At 44.2% G+C, this 21,974-nt stretch overlaps 1 protein-coding gene across 1 annotated transcript in view; it reads left to right on the forward strand.

Annotated features, from left to right (window-relative positions):
• The first annotated feature begins 10,005 nt into the window (after positions 1–10,005).
• Positions 10,006–21,974, forward strand: part of maml3 (mastermind-like transcriptional coactivator 3) — a 103,833-nt gene continuing 91,864 nt past the window's right edge. The window contains exon 1 of the mRNA XM_069165800.1: positions 10,006–11,412. Coding sequence (XP_069021901.1) covers positions 11,035–11,412 — 378 coding nt within the window. The 5' untranslated portion in view covers positions 10,006–11,034. The remainder of the gene's footprint in view (positions 11,413–21,974) is intronic.

Raw genomic sequence — 21,974 nt, forward strand, 5'->3', positions numbered from 1 at the left:
TTCGTGGTGATGCTTCTCCAGCTGACCCGTGTGGACATGTCTCGATGGCGTCATGAAGTCAAAAACACATATTATAATCTAAATTTAGAAATCAGGCTGTCACATTGTTGTGTGTCCGTGTGTGTCTCAAAGTAGAGCTGTTTTGAGGCCTCGGAATAATAATGCTTTTGTTTTTATTGTGTGTTCGCCAGAGCTGCCTCGATCCAGCAAACCATGGAGTCTGCAGGACCTCTGAAGGTGTCCTGTGGTATCGAGATGTTAGCAGCAGATCCTTCAGGTCCTTGGAAGGGACCTTTTCATGGTTCGTCCCTCCTCTGATTTTCGGTAGGTACTCAACACCCCGCAAGTCACTCAGCTCTTTACATCTCCACGTTCCTCCTGCATCCCACATATAGACTGTATATATATACATGTATATAAATGGACGAAGCCTCTGTGACGTCACTTAATATGTTTCCTAAAGAGTCGTTTTGAAGCAGAAGGTTTTTGGAGCTGAGGCGGACCGAATGAGGCCTGGTTGCCAACTGTGATGGAACTGTCACTCAAACTAGCCCAACCCCCTTTAATAGTTAATAAGATTTAAAATTCAGCCCATGTACAGTCATGGAATTAGCTCTAGGGACCAAAACCGTTTGTACCAGACTGTAAACATGTTTTTTTTCTGCCCTGTAGTTTGACATTTTAACGTTGGGGTCTATGGGACTAATCTGCTTTTGGAGTGGAGTCCCAAGTGGCCATTCGTGGGAACTGCAGCTTTTGGCTTCATTTTCCCGCCCCGGTGGTTCCCGCTTGCATCCAACACATTGACTTGAAAATGCGCCATCGCTATGAGATAATCAACGCCTCATCTCTGACTCATCACAGTGTTTTGGCTCATCTGCGTATGTGAGCTTTTTGTTTAGATTTGAGACATGAGTGTGTATATTTATTTGATTTTTAATGAAATCCAATGTCACAGCATTGTTCATGTCAGCCATGTAATCCTCATCGCTTCCACGGGTTCATCAGTACATCAGTCTCTTATGCAAATAGTGCCTCGTGTTTTATATGTGTGTGTGTGTGTGTGTGTGTGTGCTCGAAATACTGATTCGTGGGGACATCGCTTAAAACATTGAGGACTCGTCTTCCTTGCCTTCCTGTTGGGGACAAAAAGCACGTCCCTAAACAGTTCACCATTAATTACAGAGTGAGGAATTTTAAGGTTTATGGTTGAGCTAAAGTTAGGGTTTGGGATAGGCTAAGCTTGCATGAAATGAATGTAAGTCAATGTTACGTCCCCTGAAGTGAACACACACGCATTGTGGGGACCTGTTTGTTGACTTATGGGGACATTAAATTAGAAAGTGAATAATTCAGTTTAAGATTAGAGTAAGGTCAGGTTTAGGTTAGGCTAAGGTTAGGTTAGGTAAAGGTTAAGGTTAAGGTGAGGCTAAGTGTGCAGGAAATTAATGTAAGTCAATGTCACGTCCCCAGAAGTGGTGAAAACATGACTCTGTTTGTGGTTGTAAGGCTTGTGTGTGTGTGTGTGTGTGTGTGTGTGTGTGTGTGTGTGTGTGTATACAGGGTTCAGGCGTAGCCAGCTACTAACAGAGGCTGTGTGTCAGTCATAATTGTGTGTGTGTGTGTGTGTGTCCTTGTATATCTCGGTTGCGTGTGTACAGTACTTAAGAAATTAACATATTTTGAAAGGAAGGAAGATGTCGTCTCTTAATGAGAGAGGGCATGTGCATCTCATTATACCTTCATTAGCATAATTACCCAGCATCCTTTGTGATCATGACACCCACATGTGGGTGCGTGCGGTGCAAGTGTTTGTTTGTGTTGTTTGCAGGGTAGATTATTTTCCTCTGCCTTGTTATTGTCATTAACTGTCCACACCCACGCTCTCTCTCTGTGTCCTTACCTTTCTTAATTTTCACTTTTTTTTTTCAACAATCACGCCTCTTCTCTCTTCTTCCGCCCCCTGAAAATTACATCTGTCTCTTTTTTTTTTTTTTTTTAAATAACCAACAGCAGCAGTAAAAAAAACAACACTTTGCTCCCGTATTTCTACAATCAGCTACTTTCTTCAGTTGGCAGTCGGTGTGTTTTCACAAATCCTTTCCGTTTTGCTTCTCGTACTCCTCTGAGACTGCTGATTCTGCAGATAACAATACGATTCTCCTCTGCAGCCTTCATGGCGAGTGTGGTCGCCGCTGCCTGTCTCCGGGCCAGAGGTTTTTCAGACTGTCGCGGCACCGTGCTCGGCGAGTAAACACTGTGGTGATGTGTGTGTAATGTGCGGGTAACAATAGCATTCCTGTTGGAAAAAGCAGCAGTTATTGCGGCACGTAGAAAGGCCGTAGAAACACTGCATGGACAGTATATGCGTCCTCATATGCTTATGTAATTTGTATTACACTCTGATATTTTTAATCAGGATACTTTGAGCTCAGTTTGTAAAAGTTTGACAGCTGAATTGAATCCTGATCGACTTCTGTCTGAATTATTTTTGTTCTCTTTAAAAATATTTTTCTCCATTTCCCATGAGTCTTGGTGCGACGTGAAGGGAGACATCAAACTTACTCTAAAACGTGCTAGCCTCCCATAATCTTAATAGTCTACTCATCTTCAGTTTTGACAGCTGCCATAGTTGAGGGTAAAGTGAGAGATATTAAGCAAATTTATTCCACACAAACTATCACCTACTGTAGACTGGCTTCATGCATATTTAAATGCTCACTTCAGTGCAAACAGAGAATGATAAACGCCATACAGAGTAGTGGTGATGTTTGCTGAATCATTCACGTATGATTTAAGAGCAAACATATCAGTTCCAGACCACGTTGGCACCAGAAAATGCTGATAAAGAAGTAACTTGACCTTCGTGTGACGTCGATGTGATTCGGCGATCTTAAAGGTCTAGTTGGTCTTTAAAGACCGAAGTTTTAAAATAGGTTCTATTTTCGAATTAATGACGGGATTCATTTCAGATGGAGCGCTAGAAAACTAATAAAAAAAAAAAAAAGAAGAAAACTTTAGCTAGCAACACCTTAAGAGGTTGTGGAAAAAAATGTATTGACTTTATATTTCATGAGAAGAAGTTGAATGGGAGTCTATGGAGCGAGAGCCTTTTCGAAGCCGACCTCTAGTGTCTTTCAGTGGTATTGCACTTCATGGCACTTCTGCATTGGCCTCATTCTTCAGACCCAGAAGCTACGTCCACTTTTTAAACACAGTTTTATGGTCTCGCGTGACCACTTGTAAACGGATCTCACTTCCCCCCTCTGTATGCAAATGACACATACAGGACGCAACACAAAATATACAAGCAGCCTAAAAGCTCTCTGAAGCCTCATTTTAATACTCCATCTACACAGAAATGTGAGCTATTTCACATTATAAATGTCTGAACACAGTTAAGTGAGTTTGTAATTGACAACTTGAACCGTCGGGACCCAATCAGATTATTTTAAGGCGTGAGGGGGCGGCTCTTCCACATATGTGCGTCTGTTGTGTGTCGTAAATTACATTTTAGATTTTTGGTATTATATTTGGTTCAAACAATCACGTTGCCCAAAAGGATAGTTTGTAATAACGGTGCCGCTTCTCACTTTTTCTACTCTCATCCTTCTTGGTTAGAAAGATATCCGGAAACCTAGTTAAGCTGACAAATGTTTTAAAGCGCACCTGTATTAGAAAACAAAATGAAAAAACCTCTGGGCCTGGACTGGAAACAAGCATCTGTGTGCCCTTAAAGAAAGGTTGTCTCTCCCATTCGTCCGTCCTCCCCTCGTCCTTTTATTCCTCACTTCCTCACCCCTCCTTCCTTCCATCCATCCAATCCTCCGCCCTCCCCGTGGCTCATCAATATATCAACCACCCTGATTCTCTCTTTATCTCCCTCTCGGAGGCAGCGCCGCGTACATTAAATATTTAGAGGCAGACGGTCTAGTGCAACAACCCGGCAACCTCTCTGCTAAGAGAGAGAGAGGAAAGGGGCTGTCTCTCTCTCTCTCTCTCTCCCTCTCTGCCTCCTTGGGGATGGGAGTCTCCGGAAGAACCTAAAGGGTAGGAGAACCCCGTTCACCCCCTTGGGTATCACTGGGGTGGAGGGAGGGGAGGGGGGTCATCGACGGGTGAAACAGCGCCGGCCTGAATGTCAAAAAAAAACGCTGCAGAAGTTCATGTGCCGAGCTCGGAGGAAGACGGGGATAAAGGCCACATGGAAAAATAGGAGGAGATCTGTGGTGTGAATGTGGGAGGAAATGTTCAAATTAGGTTAAACGCATTTCTTTTGTTTTGTTTTTTTCTGTGGCTGTTCGGTCTGAATCTCTTTCATCGGTTTATGATGTAACAAAAAGTTTCCAGTTGATATTGTTGTTTGCCGGGTTGATTTTCACAACACCCAATACTCCCCTTCCAGCTCTCAGTTCTCAATCCTGTGTGTGTGTGTGTGTGTGTGTGTGTGTGTGTGTGTGTGTGTGTGTGTGTGTGTGTCTTTTGTATAAACTCATTCTTTACCTCCCACACTGGAAGTCGTGAGCAGACAAACCGGCGTGACAGTGAGAAAAAAGAAAAGGGAAAAAAAAAGAAATACGTCTCCGACTTGTTGTTCAGGAGTGAAAAACAAATGATCTTTTGTGTTTTTGAGCACAAAGCAGAGAAAAACATCTATTAACATGTCTTAATAATCACTTCAAACAAAAACAACTCAACTGTAAGTGTTAAACACCATCTGCAGCTTTATTATACCTCTGCACGGCGTACAGGATCCACCGAGGCATAAACGATCCGAATGCACCACGGCGATCTCGGGCTTGGAGCTTTTCCTTTTTGTTTTTTTTTTATGGTGAGAAACCCATATTTTAACTTAACAATGGCTGTTTCAGAGTCAAAATGCAGCTGGACGCTCCCCCGCTCCAAAAATCCTGCAAACATCCACAACCACCCACTCTCACAATGTCGGCGCTGACAACCAAAATGGATGGAAAGTAAGACCATCTCACTTTAAAACAAACGTGTGTGTGTGTGTGTGTGTGTGTGTGTGTGTGTGTGTGTGTGTGTGTGTGTGTGTGTGTGTGTGTGTGTGTGTGTGTGTGTGTGTGTGTAAAACAACATTCCATTCATTCCTGAAGCACTAAGCCGTCCAGACTGGGCAGCAGCAGCAGAGCACCAGTTACAGCTACACACACACACACATCTGGACACACACACACACACACACACACACACACACACACACATCTGGACACACACACACACACACACACACACACAGCTGAGTCTCTTTATCAAGTTGCTTGTAGGACTCACTGGTTGATGTGACACAAAGTAGTAGTCAGAGGAGTAAAAGAGGAAGTTACGGCGATAAACCCGACCAAGGTCGCGTACTTTCACGCCATGTTTTGATTTGGTTTTGAACTGCACTGAAGGGAAAGTGAATAAAGTCCAAACAAAGTACCAACAACTACCGGACTGTTTGCCGGTAAACCTGCGACAGACATTCATGTAGATGAATATGTAATAATGTATAATATGTACATGTATAATAATAATGTAGATTGACGTACAATAGCTTTTGGTAATCCCTGAACCGATGGTGCTAAAACCTTGGTTTTATGACCGAAGGTCTAAACCTACTGACATTCCCATCAACTGTTTAAGGCTAGTTAGCGAATCTTTGTACGCTAAGATATTAACAGCTGAAATAATAAATATGACCCTCTGAGGGTTTTCCTGATGTTAGCATTTAGCTCAAAGCACCACTGGCTACAGTCTCTTGCTCTTACATTATCTTTAGATTTTATGTCAAACATAATCCGTCAGTCTTTGTTGTGTCTGAAATTACATTCCACCCACCTGTAGTGGAAACCTGACTGCACCACAGGCCTGTCAATCAAACAGACACGCCCCCTCTCCCCCTCCAAAAAAAACCTTCTCATAATTAATGAGGCTTATTTTTAAATGGACCGCTAGAAAACTAAATTTCCTTGTGTGGAAAAAAAAATCATTGACTTATTTCATTAGAGAAGTTGAATGGGAGTCTATGGGGCCCGCGCCCCTGGTGGCCCCTCTGTGTTATTGCAGTTTTATGGCACTTCCAAATCGGCCTCATTTTGCCGAGCCAGAAGCAGCGTCAACTTTTATAAACAGTCAATGGTGACAGATCACACCTCTGATTACAGAGCTATATAAATCACAGACAGCGGCCGGCATCACAACTACAGCGCTTTTCATTCCCGCATCAAACCTGCTGTGTAAAGGGGCTAAAATGTCCGTCTTGAGGAAGCGTCCGTCTATTTTTTTCTTGCTTTTCATGGCACGGCGTGTTTGTTTTAGACCAAACCTAACAATTATTGGCCCAAGGTGGAACAATCGACTGTAGAATTTCATTTCCACGTACACTGACTGAAATCTGAAAGGTGTTCTCTCAGCACTATAAGCTCATAAAAAAAAAAAAAAAAAAAAAAAGGAGCACCGGCTCAGAGTTATTTGAGCCAATATTTCGCCCCAGGGCCATTGAAGACATCTTCTTGCTCAACCCAGAACAACAAGGAGTGAACCAAAAGCCTTTCCTCTGTCTACAAAGCAAAGCGAAAGCCGAGATGTTCCTAGAAAATCCTCGTGGCTTCAAGTCTGGCAGATGGGGGATGATGAAACACTCAGAAACGGTGTAGTAAGAATTTGCCTCTGCCACTGTTATTCTTTTCCGTGCTGTTGTCATGTCACGATCAACAAGGACGAGAGGTCCCCGATTTCACCTTTTCGTGATTGTGCTGATCACAGATTACTGTACCAGGTAGATAGAGCTCAGATACTAATCAGTAAAGGAGATCTATGAATCAGATATTTATTTATTTGAAATTTTAAGAAGCACAATTTTTAGGGGGAAAACGGTCGGTTTAGTGATTTTTCTATTGGTTCCCAACCTGAGGGTCCGGACCCCTAAAAGGGGTCATGAGATGTTAGTAGGCATTCAGTGCTGGTGTTCACCATAAGCTGCGATTGTTCCCGTTTCTAAATTATGTGCTTATAGTTGTAACCATAGTGACAAAGATTCCCTATCCAGGTCCGGCTCCTTCTACTTTTTGTTTAAGTCGGATTTTAGAGTCAACAGTTAGGTTTTATTTTAATGTTGTTGTTATTTTCAGGTAGGTCAGTTAAAGCTATATTCTTTTTAGAGCCTCCTTCTCTTATGATATTTTTTTTTCCCTAGCAGCACCCGTTTTTGCCCTCGTTTTTAAGTCCACCTCAATTTGGTACAAACTTTGAGCACCTTTTTTAAAAAAAATTTTTTTTAGGATAAATAACTCTTGGCCGCCAATTCCCTCCTGGTTTTTATGTTGCTTCTCTTTTCCCTATGCGAGCTGAGTCGTAACACATCCACAGCCGGTGGACGTTACAGTTGGGATTGATTTTGTCGAAGGCAGCACTAATTCACTTCCCCGTCTTCCCCCTCAGCAAAACGCCCCACTCCCCCACCGAAGACCACGCCGGTTCCCCGCGCTGCCTCGTTGAGACTGCACACATGCGACGGGGATCAGCGTGGGCGGTTCCTCGCGGGATAATCTTGACACAAATCATTCCTGGCCTTCAGAAAATACTGTAAAAAAAAAAAAAAAAAAAAAAAGGGGAAGTGATCTCGATCACTGGCGCGTGTGCAAGAATCACATAACCTTTTAAAACGGAAACAGGAAACAGAAACGATGAGCGCCCGGCGGGGTGGAAGCGGTGGACGCACGCCGTCCACGTTTAATTGCCGTGCAGATAGTGCGATTGTGCGTCTGCCTCCGTTGGTGAAGCGGCGGTGAACGGCTGTGTGTGTGCGAGTACCGCGTTTGTGTGTGTGTGTGTGTGTGTGTGTGTGTGTGTGTGTGCGTTGGTTAGACGGAGACGAGGGAGCACATATGGCCCGAACAGTCGGGGACGGAGCTCCGAACTCCCACATGACACGGCGGATAAAAATAAAGAGAACCGGCCTTTCGGCAACGACACGAGGTAGAAACAAAAACCACAGGCGTTTGCGAGGATGAGATTCACGTCGGTGTTTGTTTTGTTTCGCGTGTGATTGTTCCTCTTGATGCTTCCGTGGTTTACCGATGAGAAGAGGGTCACGTATGTTTATCGCCGCTCTTTGCTGCCTGTAAAAATCACAGCGTTCCTTCAAGTCACCGGCCACGTGTTGATCATGCGAAACTATTATTCCAAACTGGAAATTTATAGGGAGATGTGGAATCGCACAACAACAAGAAGTATAATCTTTTAAACCGGTTATATCATTTTATTTATTTTATTTCTTTCTTACACCTTCTCTGCGGCAGGAGTTTTAAAGCATTAACGGTTCAGTTCTTCTTACCGGCGGTTATCGTTCAGCCCGTTCTCATCCCCCGGGGGCGCCAAACGCTGCCGTCACAGCTGTTGGCGTCAGAGAGATGCGACTTGTGTCTTACGCACTGTGACCAGGCGGGTTGAAAAAAGGTCACGTGACAAGCTTTAAAAAACAAAACAAAACAGGGGTGAGAGGGGTGTGGGGGGGGGGTGTCTGGATGTGACAAACCCAAGACTTCCAGCCGGGAACATCGGTGTATTTCACACTCACTATTTTTGAGTGCATCGAAATGTCCACACTGAAACAGTGTTGAACGATGTACTCAAAAATAGTCCAATATTTATTTATTTTTTTGTGTGAAACTCTGGACAGTTTTCACACTCAACGGTCGTCGTCTCGGCTACGCAGCGGAAAAGGGCGGGACCGCCGAAGCTGCGACTACCACCCGTACTGCTGTGTGTGTTTATTGTGTTCATTAAACAGAGGGCACTAAAAAAAAATAAATAAATAAATAAATTCTGCTTGAAATAATTCAAGCCAGCAGACGTGTTGGCAGGTGATGCGTTCAAATAACGTGGGTTATTTCCAGCAGTTGCAGAACGGCAGTTTGAGACAACACTAGCCTGTTGGAAATTAAAGTACTGCACAAGTCACGTGTACTAACATGTCAGAGTACTATTTGTGAGCGTACTAAGGGAAAGTACATCATTTGGAACGAAGCCCCAAGTTTTCAGTATAACGCGTGATGTAAATGTCGAGTACCGTGTTTAACGAATGTTTAACACAGACGCTAATTGGCGAAGATACAAAAAAACCCAAAACGTGTTAAAATAAATAAAATGTTCAGTTTCCTTTCTTTTGTCAGCCCTGGAACTATTTTCTGATACGGACGGGGAGAATCTTTATGGGAGCAACTAAAAAAAAATTTTAAAAAAAGTTGGGGTTCCTTGAATGTCCCATCAGGAGTTTTCCCAATTAAAATCCCTGGTTTCAGATTAAAAGGTTTTTGACCTATGTCGTGTTAAAAAGGCTCCGGTGTCAGATCCCTTTGAGATAAAAAAACAAAACAAAAACAAAAACAAAAACAAACCAACAACAACATGATAACTAACGGCCAATAACCTGCCTTTTACCCCCTTTTTATCCCCTATTGGCAAACTGTTTTGGTACAATGGGTGTAACCTGTGGCGGGCCTGAGAGCTCAGCACTGATGCAACCGGAGAAAACACAAACACACGGACGAGGAAAGACCTCGTGCTTCGTTGCAAATCCGATTTCATTTCAGCAACAAGTGCGTCCCAGTTGTGTCAATCACTTTTAGGTGCCCCCCCCCCCTCTCTCTTCCCCTCCACCCCACCAGGATCAATTATAATTTGTACTTTGCAGCATTTCTCTATTTGCTTGTGTTTTCTATTATTCAAAGTGTAACTTTTGTCTTTAACTCCCAGTTTATTTCTGTATTTGTAGTTTATTTTTAACCGCTGTGGTTTGTTTGTTTTGTTTTTTTTCTAATTTTCTTTCTGTTTTGTCCTATATTTCGTTGTGTCTCCTGAAGCTACAAGTGCTCCGAGCTCTCCGGGCCACCGTAGTGAAAAGATTTGAAGACAGCGCAGGACAGGTCGGAGGTCGGGAGGCAGCACCGGTCCTCCTCCGGGATACGCTCCGGATTCCACTCCGGTTTTTCCCGGCGACCGTCAGCGGGCTCCTTCACAGCCTCTAGCTGGTTTTTACTCAACTCCTGTCCTGATATCACTCCGCTGGCATGGTGGAGAAGCGGACCTGATTATTGTGATGGTGGCAGGCGGCAGCCAGTGACTACAGACTTCCGCCACCGCTTCCCATATCCGCGTTTTGCGCCGTCTGGGCCACTCGAGTCGCCTCACGACCGGACTACCGAGGGCGCTTGTGCGCTTCTTCTTTTTTTTTTTCTTCCCCCCCCAAACTCAGCAAAACACCTTCACCGGGATTTCTTTCAAACCAAAACCATATGAGATGCGAGTTCACTGGGAAACTCCGGAGCCCGTTCGGTTTAGGCAGCAAAACTTTTTCTCAGAGGACAGCACCGTGAAACGGAGAGTGGACTGTTGCTGCCGCCGCCGCCGCCGCCGCTGCTGCCGCCGCTGCTGCTGCTGCTCCTCCGCGGGACGGTTCGTGTGTGTATGACCGCCGGGAGCCCGTTAACGTCCGCGCCGTCGCCGTATTGTTGTTTTTTCCAGAGGAGTTGTTGTTAGCAGCAGCGTGGCAGCGGCTTTATTCCTGGAGTCAGTTCGGGGCTTGTTTGGGTCTCGCTCCGGCTGGCTGTTGTTTGGTGTTTTCGGGGGCGGTTTGTTTGGTACCGAGGAGGGAAGGAGAAACGGTCAGTCGTGACCCCCCCCTCTCTTCCTTCCCCTCCTCCCTCTCTCTCTCTCTCTCTCCCCCCCCTCTCCTCCAGCCGTATGACTGCCGGGCTCGCAGCTCTTTAAACCTTCCCGGTTGCTGCGCGCTTCCCGCGGCTGTTGTCGGCCGTACCTTCCGCCCGCAGCCCCCCGGCTTGCTTGGGACCTTTCACCGGTGGAAGGGGGGGGGGGGGAGGGAGGGAAAGGACACACGGGAGAGAGGACACTTGGTGGTGGAGGTGGAGGTGGCCGGAGGAGGAGGAGGAGGAGGAGGAGGTGGCGGAGGTGGTGGCGGTGAGCTTGACTGGGAGAAAAGTTCTTCCAAAATAGCAGCCACTCGGCCCAGTGATGGGGGACTTCGCCTCCCCCGCTGCCGGACCCAACGGCAGTATCTGCATCAACAACAGCATGAACCCGCCCGCCGGGAGCGTGGTGCCCGCCGGGGCGGTGGGCATACCTAAGCACAGCACGGTGGTGGAGCGGCTCAGGCAGCGGATAGAGGGCTGCCGGAGACACCACGTCAACTGCGAGAGCAGGTACCAGCAAGCCCACGCCGAGCAGCTGGAGATAGAGCGGAGGGAGACGGTCAGCCTGTACCAGCGGAGTCTGGAGCAAAGGGCCAAGAAGTCGGCCGGCGGCAGCGGCAGCAGCAAGCAGCCGCAGAGCAAGCAGCCGGACCCGGACTCAGCCTCCTCCACGGAGCAGAGGAATAACACGCTCATAGCGGTAAGGACGAGCTCCTAACAGCGGGGCCGAGACTTCCCTGAACCCCCCCCCCCCTCCTCCTCTTCTCACATAAACACACACTTCTCTTTCATTTCCCCTCCATGTCTGTCCACAAATCTTCTTTTGAGCAAGCTGCACTTTGCTCGTCCATCAGTGTGAAAACTTGTTGAGAACTCGTTGGTGAAGTGAAGCAGCTCACTTCACTTTTAAACCAGGCTGCCAACTAGTGCTTTTGTTTACAAAGAGGTTCTTCCAGCCTCCTGTTGGAGAGACAACAGGCTGCTGGTGCTTCACTTTCTGCAGTGTTTGGAAATGACAAGCCTGACAGCTGATATTTGATCTTCTGCTGAGATCAGTGCTGCTTCATGCTCAACAACAAAAACAACAAAACTATATATATATATATTAAAAACAAAAAAAGGCTGAAACTTTGGAGGGCAACACAGCTAATTGTCACATTGTCATTTTTAAGGCTGAGAAACTCTTCACCAACTTTCTGCTGGGTGGCTGATGTTTTTGCATGAAAACAACTTCTGCTTTCTGGTTCTTTGTTTTGGGGTTTGGAGATTGTTCTGCAAGACAAGCAGGCATTGCAACAGTGCTTCCTTTGCTGCTCAGCAGCTGCAGCAGTTTGCACCGTAACCTTTGTAACACGCTCTCAAAATCAAACAGTTGAGTCACCTGCTATCAGACTTGGAAAATGACTTTCACATGGCTGCCACAGTAGCTACTGAGCATTTATTTGTGTCCTGAGAGTGACTCACTTTTAATTATTTTAGATTCAGTCATGATTTAACTGTGATGCACCTGCATGTCCTTGTTGCATTTATAATACCAGTACAGTTGCAGTAGATTTAATAGGAATACTTCAATGATTTCCTGTTGGTAGGGGGCAGTGGTAACATGGAGGATTGTTGAGGATCTGAGTTTGGAGTCTTTTTAAAAAAAAAAATTATTTTATTTTATTTCTGCTGATGAGCGAGCTCTGAAAAATCCGCTTTTATTATTTATTTATTTTTTCTCCCTGTGATTGCATGAGACTAATGGAGACAGACACCGGCAAACTGTCCCCCCTGTTCCCCACCACCACCTCCACCACCTCCACCACCTCCACCGCCGCGTCTCCTGTGGGCAGGCTCCGGTTCCTCTTTTAGAAAAAAAAAAAAAGACCAAAGGATACATGTCGGGAATGTCAACGTTGTTATCCCCTTTTGTTGCCTGCAATGAGCTCCAGTTCCTCCTCTTTTGAAATGCAAAAATCCGAGAAGTCTTTAATTTCGGAGGCTGCCTCGGCCGTTATTTAAGAGCCACGCAAGCCAGGGCCGGGAGAGAGAGAGGGAGAGGGGGGGAGAAAGAGAGAGGCAGTGATTTTAATAGTGCAGGAGCTCCCAGCGGTCCTTGTGGACATTAAACCGAACCGCCCATTAGATGGCCGGCAACAAATGCTCCGAGAATGGGAGGATTACTGCTTAAAGACACAGCGGCATCCCTCTCCCCCTCCTCTCTCTCTCCCTCCCTCCCTCCCTCCCTCTCTCTCTCTTCCCAGTCGCTGATGGCGACACCTTGTAGGCAAACACAGCAGTGAATAGCTGGGAACCACACAAGAGCTGCGTGTTTAGCACCCTTTTTCATGCTACGTCCTGAGTTCTTGCTGACGAATTTGTAAGCGAGATGAAAAGGGAAACGAGAGAGGAGCATGCTCTCCTCCTCCTTCTCCCTCACCCCCCCCCCCACCTCCTCCCCCTCCAACCCCACGCCCCCCCCCCCACTCCCCCCCACCCTCTCTGAAGAACAGAGCTGCAGCTAGATGGCTGTATGTAGTCACTTCAGAAAGCAGGCATTCGAAGAAAGCCAAGTGTTGAAGTGACTAAGGCAGACATGGCACGCACAAATCCCAGCGGGCCGTAAATCTGTAGGGTTCTGTGTTGCAGACTGTTCTTTGAAGTGTGGAGAAAAGTGTGTTGTTGTTGTTGTTGTTGTTTTTTGAACAGCAGATTCACCTGCTTTTAAGGAGCAGAGCAGCAGAAAACAAAACAAAACAACAACCACACAACAGGCTCGGTGTCATGATTTTGTTTCGGGTACGTTAAAAGAGGGCTAAAATGGCACAAAGTGAACTCTTTGGCTGTGAAATTCGTGGGCTCGAATGCTGCTGCTGCTGCTTTGGCTCTCTGTGTCAATATGGTAATTGGCAGTTTGAAGAATGTGAGGAATTCCTGCAATGTGCAAAGAGGGGAAACGGATGAAAAATCAGCGTTTCCAAGGGACAAAAATCGGGAATACGGACGAGAATGCACGTCTAAACTGAATTTTTATTATTTTATTTTGTGTGTGTTGTCATGTGCCTCCCAGAGTACACCGTGCTCCGGGTCTAAAGCTTCTCAGACACACCCACGTCAGGACCAAGGGTGGTGGTGGTGGTGGTGGGGGAGGGGGTCAGGCCTGTAATTATGGAAAGTGTGTGTTTGTGTTTATAGGCTAACTATTAGTGAGACGGGAGAAGAAGATACTCCAAACCCAGTCTTGCCTTTTTCTCAGCGTACAACAGACCTTATACTTCAGCTTGAGGATCCCGGTGGTATTTCTATGTGTGACAACACGCAGCGGTCGGGAGATTTGCTCTCACAATATGGACACTTACAAACGTATAATTGTCCGATGGTGAGAGGGTCGCTTGTGTGCGCTCTCTGCGAATATATCACGATGTCGCACTGGAAAAAGTCAAGGACTCGTTTACACGTTAAAAAAAACAAAAACTTCTGCAGTGTTTTTTTTTTATTTTTTTTTTTACTGAAGGTCTGTTGTCCACCGGCTGCTGTAATGAGCAGGAAAGCTAAGATGATAATAATGACGTTGTAAAAGGCGGTAATTATAGTTTCTTGAGGTATATTGAAGGGGAGATCTCTCTAACACACACACACACACACACACACACACACACACACGCATAAAAATCTGCTGCTTAAGTAGTCCTCCACCGTGGTGCGTACGTCGACACAAAATTAACACTCAGCTTATTAACCTGAATTTATTTAGCAATTTGCTCACTCCTCAGTGGAACTACAACAGAAATTAATTCACTATTGTTGTCACTGTTGGCGGTTATGAATCCACTGTAGCATTTTAAGAGCTGTTTATATTCAAACCGGTGTGGACGGTAGAGCTGAAACGTCTCCTGTAGATCGACTTGGTGATTACATTAAAGGTCCCCTTTTGTATAAATTTCCATTTTATTTTACTTTGACTATAAAGCAGGCCTAGGTGCCTTTATAGATACTGTGAAAGTGTCAAAACACGTTATCAAAACACAAACTTGTATTCCACAACTGGGCCGTTTGGACTCGTGCGAGTTTGTGATGTCACTAACTCAGCCTCGTGTCACATCATCGTCGGCGCCGCCCACCTTCCAGCCTTTTATGCGAAATGCAGCACCGAGCGTTCGTAGCATCGCGGAGCTATCAAGCAACAAAACTAAAGAAAACCTGCGATTGGCCTGGGCGTGTGTCACTCAGAAAAGATTCAGCCAATCAGAAGAGAGTTCAAATCCATGTGTCTTAAAGGCACAGACACAAAACAGCCTGTTCTTAGTGGAAGTCCAAAGAGAAGCTTTAGAGGAAATGTAAAACTACACAGAGATTGTTTTTAATTCTTCAAATCACAAAATTATCTTCTAATGGATATAAAGACTGCAAATAAATCACCGGATAAGCGTCGACTATCGGACCTTTAACTTTTGAAAAATGAATGTTTTAAGTTTTTCAGTTCTTTTTCTCCAGTGCAAGCTTCTCAAATGAAAGGTTTTTTTTGTTGTTGTTGCCATATATGATAGTAAACAGAATATGTTTGTATTTTGGTCACTTTGCTTCACACAACAAGCTCGATGAAAATGTCCTCTGAAAAATCCTAACGGGCGTTTTTCCTTTTGCTCGACTTTTCACAGACTAAACTACTAACTCAAGCATTAATTGGCCGACTAATTGATTATGAATATAATTGTATGTCGCGGCCGGGGCATACAGCAATTACATTTATTGAGTGACTGTGTCTGCAGTTTTTTTTTTTTTTTTTTTTTTTTACATTTGCAGTCAGCATGTATGGTCAGCACATATACAGCCCACGGGGTCGAAGGTTTTTCCAGAAGTCCGTGCAGAAATGGGCAGAGAGAGAAATTTGGCCCCTCTTAGCTCTGCGGACACAGAAAACATTAGCTGAGGTCTTGTCGAGCGAAGCTGGACGTAACCATGACGTCGATACAGAATCAATGCGTTTCGCTGCTGCTGCTGCAAAACGTCCATAACAGGCAGGACGTCCTTCCGGCGTTGTAGCGGTGCTGTTAACGGGGCGACTGCAGGACTATCCCGAACCCATCACGTCCAACATGACCGCCTTTGTGAGAGATGCTTCTGATTTAGACTTTCCTGAAGAAAAAAAAACAAAAAAAAGTTTTTTGTTTTTTTTTTGCGAACGGCTTATTTACGACTTATGTTTGGTTTTAAAGTTTAGCGACCTCCAGCGGACGTATAAATAATGATGTGTCTTGAAAAAAAAAGTCTATAGATGTTGGGAGGAGGCAGGGTTGAGGCGGAGAACAAGCTGATTTGGTTGCAAGGAGGCCACGACCCGACCCCCCCCCCCCCCCCCCCCACACACACACACACACACCCCAGCTACGAGTCAGGACCGTATTTACTGTTGCCATGACGATCTCTCCCTGACCCGAACCCGAGCGAGTGGTTTTGTGTCTATAGCTCTTCTTCTGATCCTGTTCTTTACAGGCTTGTGTGTGTTTGTGTGTGTGTGTGTGTCTGTATTTATTATCTTAATTTTCTTCATTTTTTGTTAGAAAAAAGATCTTCGACTTTACTGATCAGAGGAGGTGGTTCGCCCCGTCGCCTCACAACGAGAAGGTTGTGGGTACGAACCTCGGCCGGTGGATTTTTTTTTTTTCCCCCGTGTGGAGTTTTTCCTTCGAACCACTATTCAAAAACATGTTAGGTCAATTGGTGATTTGTAAATTGACTGTCTTGTTTCTTAAAGTCTCTAAAGCGGGGTCTAGATAATGGATGGATCGACGGGTAAAAGATGGAAGCAGCTTTGATGCTCATTTATTTGACTATTTATCATTAAAGCAGTTCTTCGGGTTTGGTCACATTTCAATGTGAAATGGAAGCGGTGCTGGATTTAAGACTGGGACCGACTCTTACTGTCAACAGTCATTAACTGGGACACCAATCAGAGACATATTATCAGTCTGACATGTCCGCATGACGCCCTGTTGTTTTTTTAATGTGCTTTTGGTGCGTTCATATTTCCTGAATGACATTTAAAACGATCCACAAGGGAGCAGACGTGAACTCCTTCCTTGCACGTCGTTGGTGGAGAGAGAGAATTAGTGAAGGCAATTCAGAATTCAGGCCCGTTGAGACGTAATCGAATCTACGTGTTTTTTTCCTTGTAATTCATGTTGACACTGTCTAATCGAGAGGAAAAAGAGAAGAAAAGAGGAATTTAATTTTGTCGTTATGTGATGTCCCAACACGATGTCCCGCTTTGTACTTTTTGCCCAAAGATGCAACAAAACATGTTTTTACAAGCGTTCTGACCGCGTTTTATTTTGGTCGTTGCCGGGAATCGAACCCGTGACCGGGAACGTGTCTCCGACCCCTGACGGGGCCGCGATATATTGTCGCTCAAAAAGCAAGAGTTTGTGAACGGCTACTTTTTCCTGACCAAAAAAACCCACAAAAAAAACCCCCAAAAAAACAACAACCAACAACCCCCAGTCAGATCTGATTACCTAATCGCTAACAAGTTTACAGCTGCGAGGCCGAGGTGCACAGCGAGGGCCTCGTTAGTTCCACTAAAACGCGGTAGCTCAGGACAGTCTGTCTTCGGCTCGGCTCGCTCTTTGGCATCCACCTCGCGCAGGAATGTCTCCCTCACACACACACACACACACACACACACACACACACACACACACACACACACACACACACACACACACACACACACACACACACATTGGCAGCGGAGGCCGGAGTGTGGGCGGCTTGAGTTTTCATGAATCCGAGGCCTTCCCTCTTCCCCTCCCTTCCTCTCTGTTCAACACTTCTCCGGTTTCAAGCGTTAGCGCGGTGGAAGAAGGTCTCGGTGGCGACGCAGCATTGTTAGAGTCAGCTGGGACCGTTGCCACGATTTGCTATATTTAAACCGCCGAGCCGGCGTGGAGCGGACGCTCGCCCGGTGGCGCACATGCTCTCACGCAGAGCCGTGACGTCGACGAGCACCCGTGACATCACGGGCATGCTGGTTTTTTTTGTTTTTTTTTGTTTTGTTTTTTCACTCACTCCACGGCAACGTGTCCGGCTCCCTCTGTTTCTTCAATTTTTTTTTATTGACCACGTCTTTTAAACTTTAACTTTTTTTCTGCTCTAATGTGTAAAAAAAAACTTTTTTTTGTTGTTGTTTTTTTTGTTCACCCTTGTCCCTCATTCCCTGCACACACACACACACACACACACACATATGTACACACATACATGTACACACGCATGCACAAGCTCTGGATGTTTTTGATTTGGGGCGTCTGCGACCACATTCCCTTCCTCCCACGCTTGTTCACATGTTCTACAGGAACGAACACACACACACACACACACACACACACACACACACACACACACACACACACACACACACACACACACACACACACACACACACACGTTCGCTGCAGACCCCCTTGAATAAGCGAGGAAGCCGTGCGGATTCAGAAAGTTTTTAGTGACTTGACACGAAAGAGCAAGAATTTTCACAATAAAACTTTAAAGCTCATCACACCGGTAATAAATCATTCTTAGTGACACTTCTTCCTCTTTTCATGCGTTTACATATTTTAAAACTCGCAGAGAGGTCGTGTACTTACATAACCAGCGATGCAGAGAAGCCTTCATGTTCATGTTTCGGTCCTCCATGATATTTTGCTCCACCGTTGTTGTCACCGGGGCTGCACAGCTTTGCATTATATCTGCCTGCTAAACGCTTTTTATTTTTAAAATCTAGAGTTCATTAGCTCTTCGCAGTCAAGGAACTTTTCTTTTACATATTCACACCGTGCAGCTGCTCAGCGGAGCCGCTGTCGAATGATTCCTCGGCTCGCCTGGGGTCGATGTTTTCAGGCTTTTTGTTGTTGTTGTTGTTGTTGTTGTTGTTGTTGTTGTTGTTGTTGTGAGGCAGGACGGACGGGTGAAAGGAAGCGAGGTGACATGTGACAAAGCGCGTCCAAAGCCGCACTGGCGTCGTCAACTTCGCCCCTCAGCCGATCCACCTGCCTGTCGGTGGCCGTTGAAGGAGGTTGGAAAAGCTACAGAATTAGAGTTTCAATTGGGAAATGTATGTTTAACGCAGGACCGGTGGTTTTTATTGTAGTTTTTAAACATTCAAGACTTATTGTCGCCGAGTGCTGGTAGTTGTGGGAAAATCTTAATTTTCTCATTTAACTTTTAAACTTTTTTTTTTCTTTAATGTATGTTTTTTTTTGTTCATTTAACTGATACAGAAGTTTTCAGGCTCAATCTGATTTTTCCTTCTGGTCCGACACCAGCACACCAACTTTGGACAACAGAAGGGAAACCGCTCTCGTTTTTTTTTTTTTTTAGCTTCGTGAATCTGAGGCTGAATATAAAAACAGCGTCGCTCTCTCGTTTTCTCTTTTTAACACAAACTTTAAACAAGAATATACTTCTGAGCGTTTCTCTGACTTTCGCTGAGAGTATTTTACTTCCTGCTGTTCTGCATCACGTGATGTAACACTACGCTGTCGTTCTTTAAAGCAGGGAGCGCTTGTTTTGATGCAGCTGTTGTCATTTAGTTAAGAGATCGCACATAAATTGAGATTGCGGTGTCAATACAATGAAATGTGGCCTGTAATTTACTGAAGGGAAAGTCAGTTGATTGATGGACGAGTCAGCAGCAACCGAACGTTTTTTCAAAGCACCTCAGCGGCTAAAGTTTCACTGTTATGAGCTTTGTTTTTCTTTGCTTGGTGATTTATTATTTTTATGCACTGAATTTTTAAATAAATACAGTAAATGATAGTTCAAAATTGGATGAAAATGCAGTTTTTAGTAAAAAAAAAAGAAAACCGCTTACCAACCTCTACCACGACCACAGCACCTAAAAAAACAAACCAAACCAGTGAAAAAAAAAAAAAAAAAAAATCCTAATTTTGATAAATAAAATCATCTTTTTAGTCATTTTCAATCACAAAAACAAAACATAAATGCGGCACGTCTTCAGGTTTCCAGCCAATCAAACGGCAGGATTTTACTTCTCCAATAGATAAAAAGGAAACTTTAGACAACAAAATAAGACTTCTTGGATTAAAAAAAAACAACAGCCAGTGGATATTAATGAATATAGTTAAGATGCAGGATGGCCGCTGCACAAACCTTTACTGAATGAAGTGTCATTTTCTTGCCTGAGATTTAAACCATTGCTCTCTTGTGGATAAACTGTAATGGAGATGCAGTTTTTTTTTCATTTCTCTTTTGTAGTTTCTTCACCATCAACACAGATACCAATATATATATCTGCAAAAAGTTCACAATGGCTTCTTTATTCGCCTGAAGTCATGTTAAAGTCACTTTATTTAGATGGTGCTTTACCACGCAAGCATAGGTTGACCCGACGGTGCTGCAGAACAGCAGAATTAAAAACAAAATCGGGAAAAAAAAACGTGGAACTGATTAACAACAAATTCAGCTAGAAAACAAACACAAAAAAAAACAACAGGAAATTCTAGTGAGAATAAATGTTTTCAGGTGTGACGTGAATACGGGTCGTCCTGTTATGAGAGGGGGTTTAAAAATGCAGTCCAGCGAACTGCGCTACAAAGCCACCGGCTTACCGAGAGATTTAAGTTCCTGTCGGGAGTGTTTTTAAAAGCGAGACGGTGTAACTTTAAAAAGAAGAAACACACACACAAAAAAAAAAAAACATTTCGAAGATAAATGTGGTAAAAGATCTCCTGCACGGGTTCTTCGTTGCAGCTCACCGACTTCGTAACTTTTCTCTACTTGTGTCGCTGTTTTTTTTTTTTTGTTTGTTTTTTTTTAGCTTGTAATCGTTTTAAAGTCGCACAGTTTTCATAAGTAAACAGGAAGTCATCTGATGGTGCTTTTTTTTCCTTTTCGTTTGGACTCTATAAGCTGCTAGCTTCCTCCTCCGGTAGTTGGTGTCGTTTTAAAGAAGCATCCGAGTGGCAGTTCAGATTTCTGCATTATTGATAGAAGAACGGTGGGAAGCCATCTTTGGTGCTTTTTTACAACATGTGATTTGTTCATTTCATCTTAACACACCGCACACATGCGGCAGCGGCAGCAGCAGCAGCAAGGAACTAAATTAAAAACAGTCTCAGCCAAGTGCCTGTTAATTTTGGCTGTAGCTTTTCTTTCTTTTCTCAAATACCAAAACTTTGTGAGGTAACTGACCCCCAGTTAGGAAACTATTCTACAGCTTTTTTTAATAACGACCTTCCTAAGTGACTCCTAAAATTGACCACCCACTGTCAAAGAAAACTCCTGAACCTCCCAACGCTGCCGCTCTCTGTAACGCTCTATAGGAGGAAAAATATGTATAAACACACGTGCTGTGTGACATAAGGAGTGTGCAAAAAGTTTGTAGTGAAACAACGTCAAAGCACACGATCGCTGTTTGTTAAGAGTGTGTTTGCTGAAGGTTGTAAAGCGTTTGCGCTCCTATATATTTTTTTTTTTTACCTTTAGAGGTTTACAAAGTGCTTTACAGTTTTTTTTTTGCCTCCCTTTGCATCGGGTTTCATTGTCTTGCCCAAAGACACTTCGGCATGTGGACTGGAGGAAGAGGGAGGGGGGTTGAACTGGCAGTCCTGTGATTAGTGGACAACTTCCTTGTTTTGCTTGTTTATTTTTCCACTTTTTATTTGAAGTTTTGGCAAAAAAAAAAAAAAAACATCATGAAAATGTCTCTGGTGGAAATGGGGTTCCCTAAACACTTCTTTGGTGGGTTGTAAGCGAAGATGATGGTTTAATCTTTTTATCAGTGCAATTTATAGTCTTATTTTAAGTGATTTTTGTGTGAAAGGAATTACTTTATTTGGTAATTTGATACCAAATTCTTTTATGTCCCTGCTTTTCAGTATTTAGTCTTACCGAGACAGGAAATTAACTCTTAATTAGTGCTGGGAATCGTTGAAATGTGCTACCGATACCTTCGCATTGATACTTTCTTCGATACCAATTTTATGAAATCTATTTTAAGAGAAAGAAAATAACTGTAAAAATGTTCCTGTAGTTTAGAGGGGGAGAATGTAACCAAGGTTGTTTTCTGTTAATAGATAAAGAAAACATCCTCTTTTTTTTTTTTTTCTTGTTTATTTTTCCACATTTTACTTGAAATATTGAAAAACCATCAAGAAAATCTCTCTTTGGTGGAAATGGGGGTCCCCAAACACTTATTTGTTGGGTTGTAAGCTAAGATGATGGTTTCATCTTTTACCAGTGCAAATTTCTAATCTTATT

Source organism: Embiotoca jacksoni, unplaced genomic scaffold (genome assembly GCF_022577435.1).
Source record: "Embiotoca jacksoni isolate LCO1_2020_lvr unplaced genomic scaffold, fEmbJac1.0.p SCAF_36, whole genome shotgun sequence".
Lineage (NCBI taxonomy): Eukaryota > Metazoa > Chordata > Actinopteri > Embiotocidae > Embiotoca > Embiotoca jacksoni.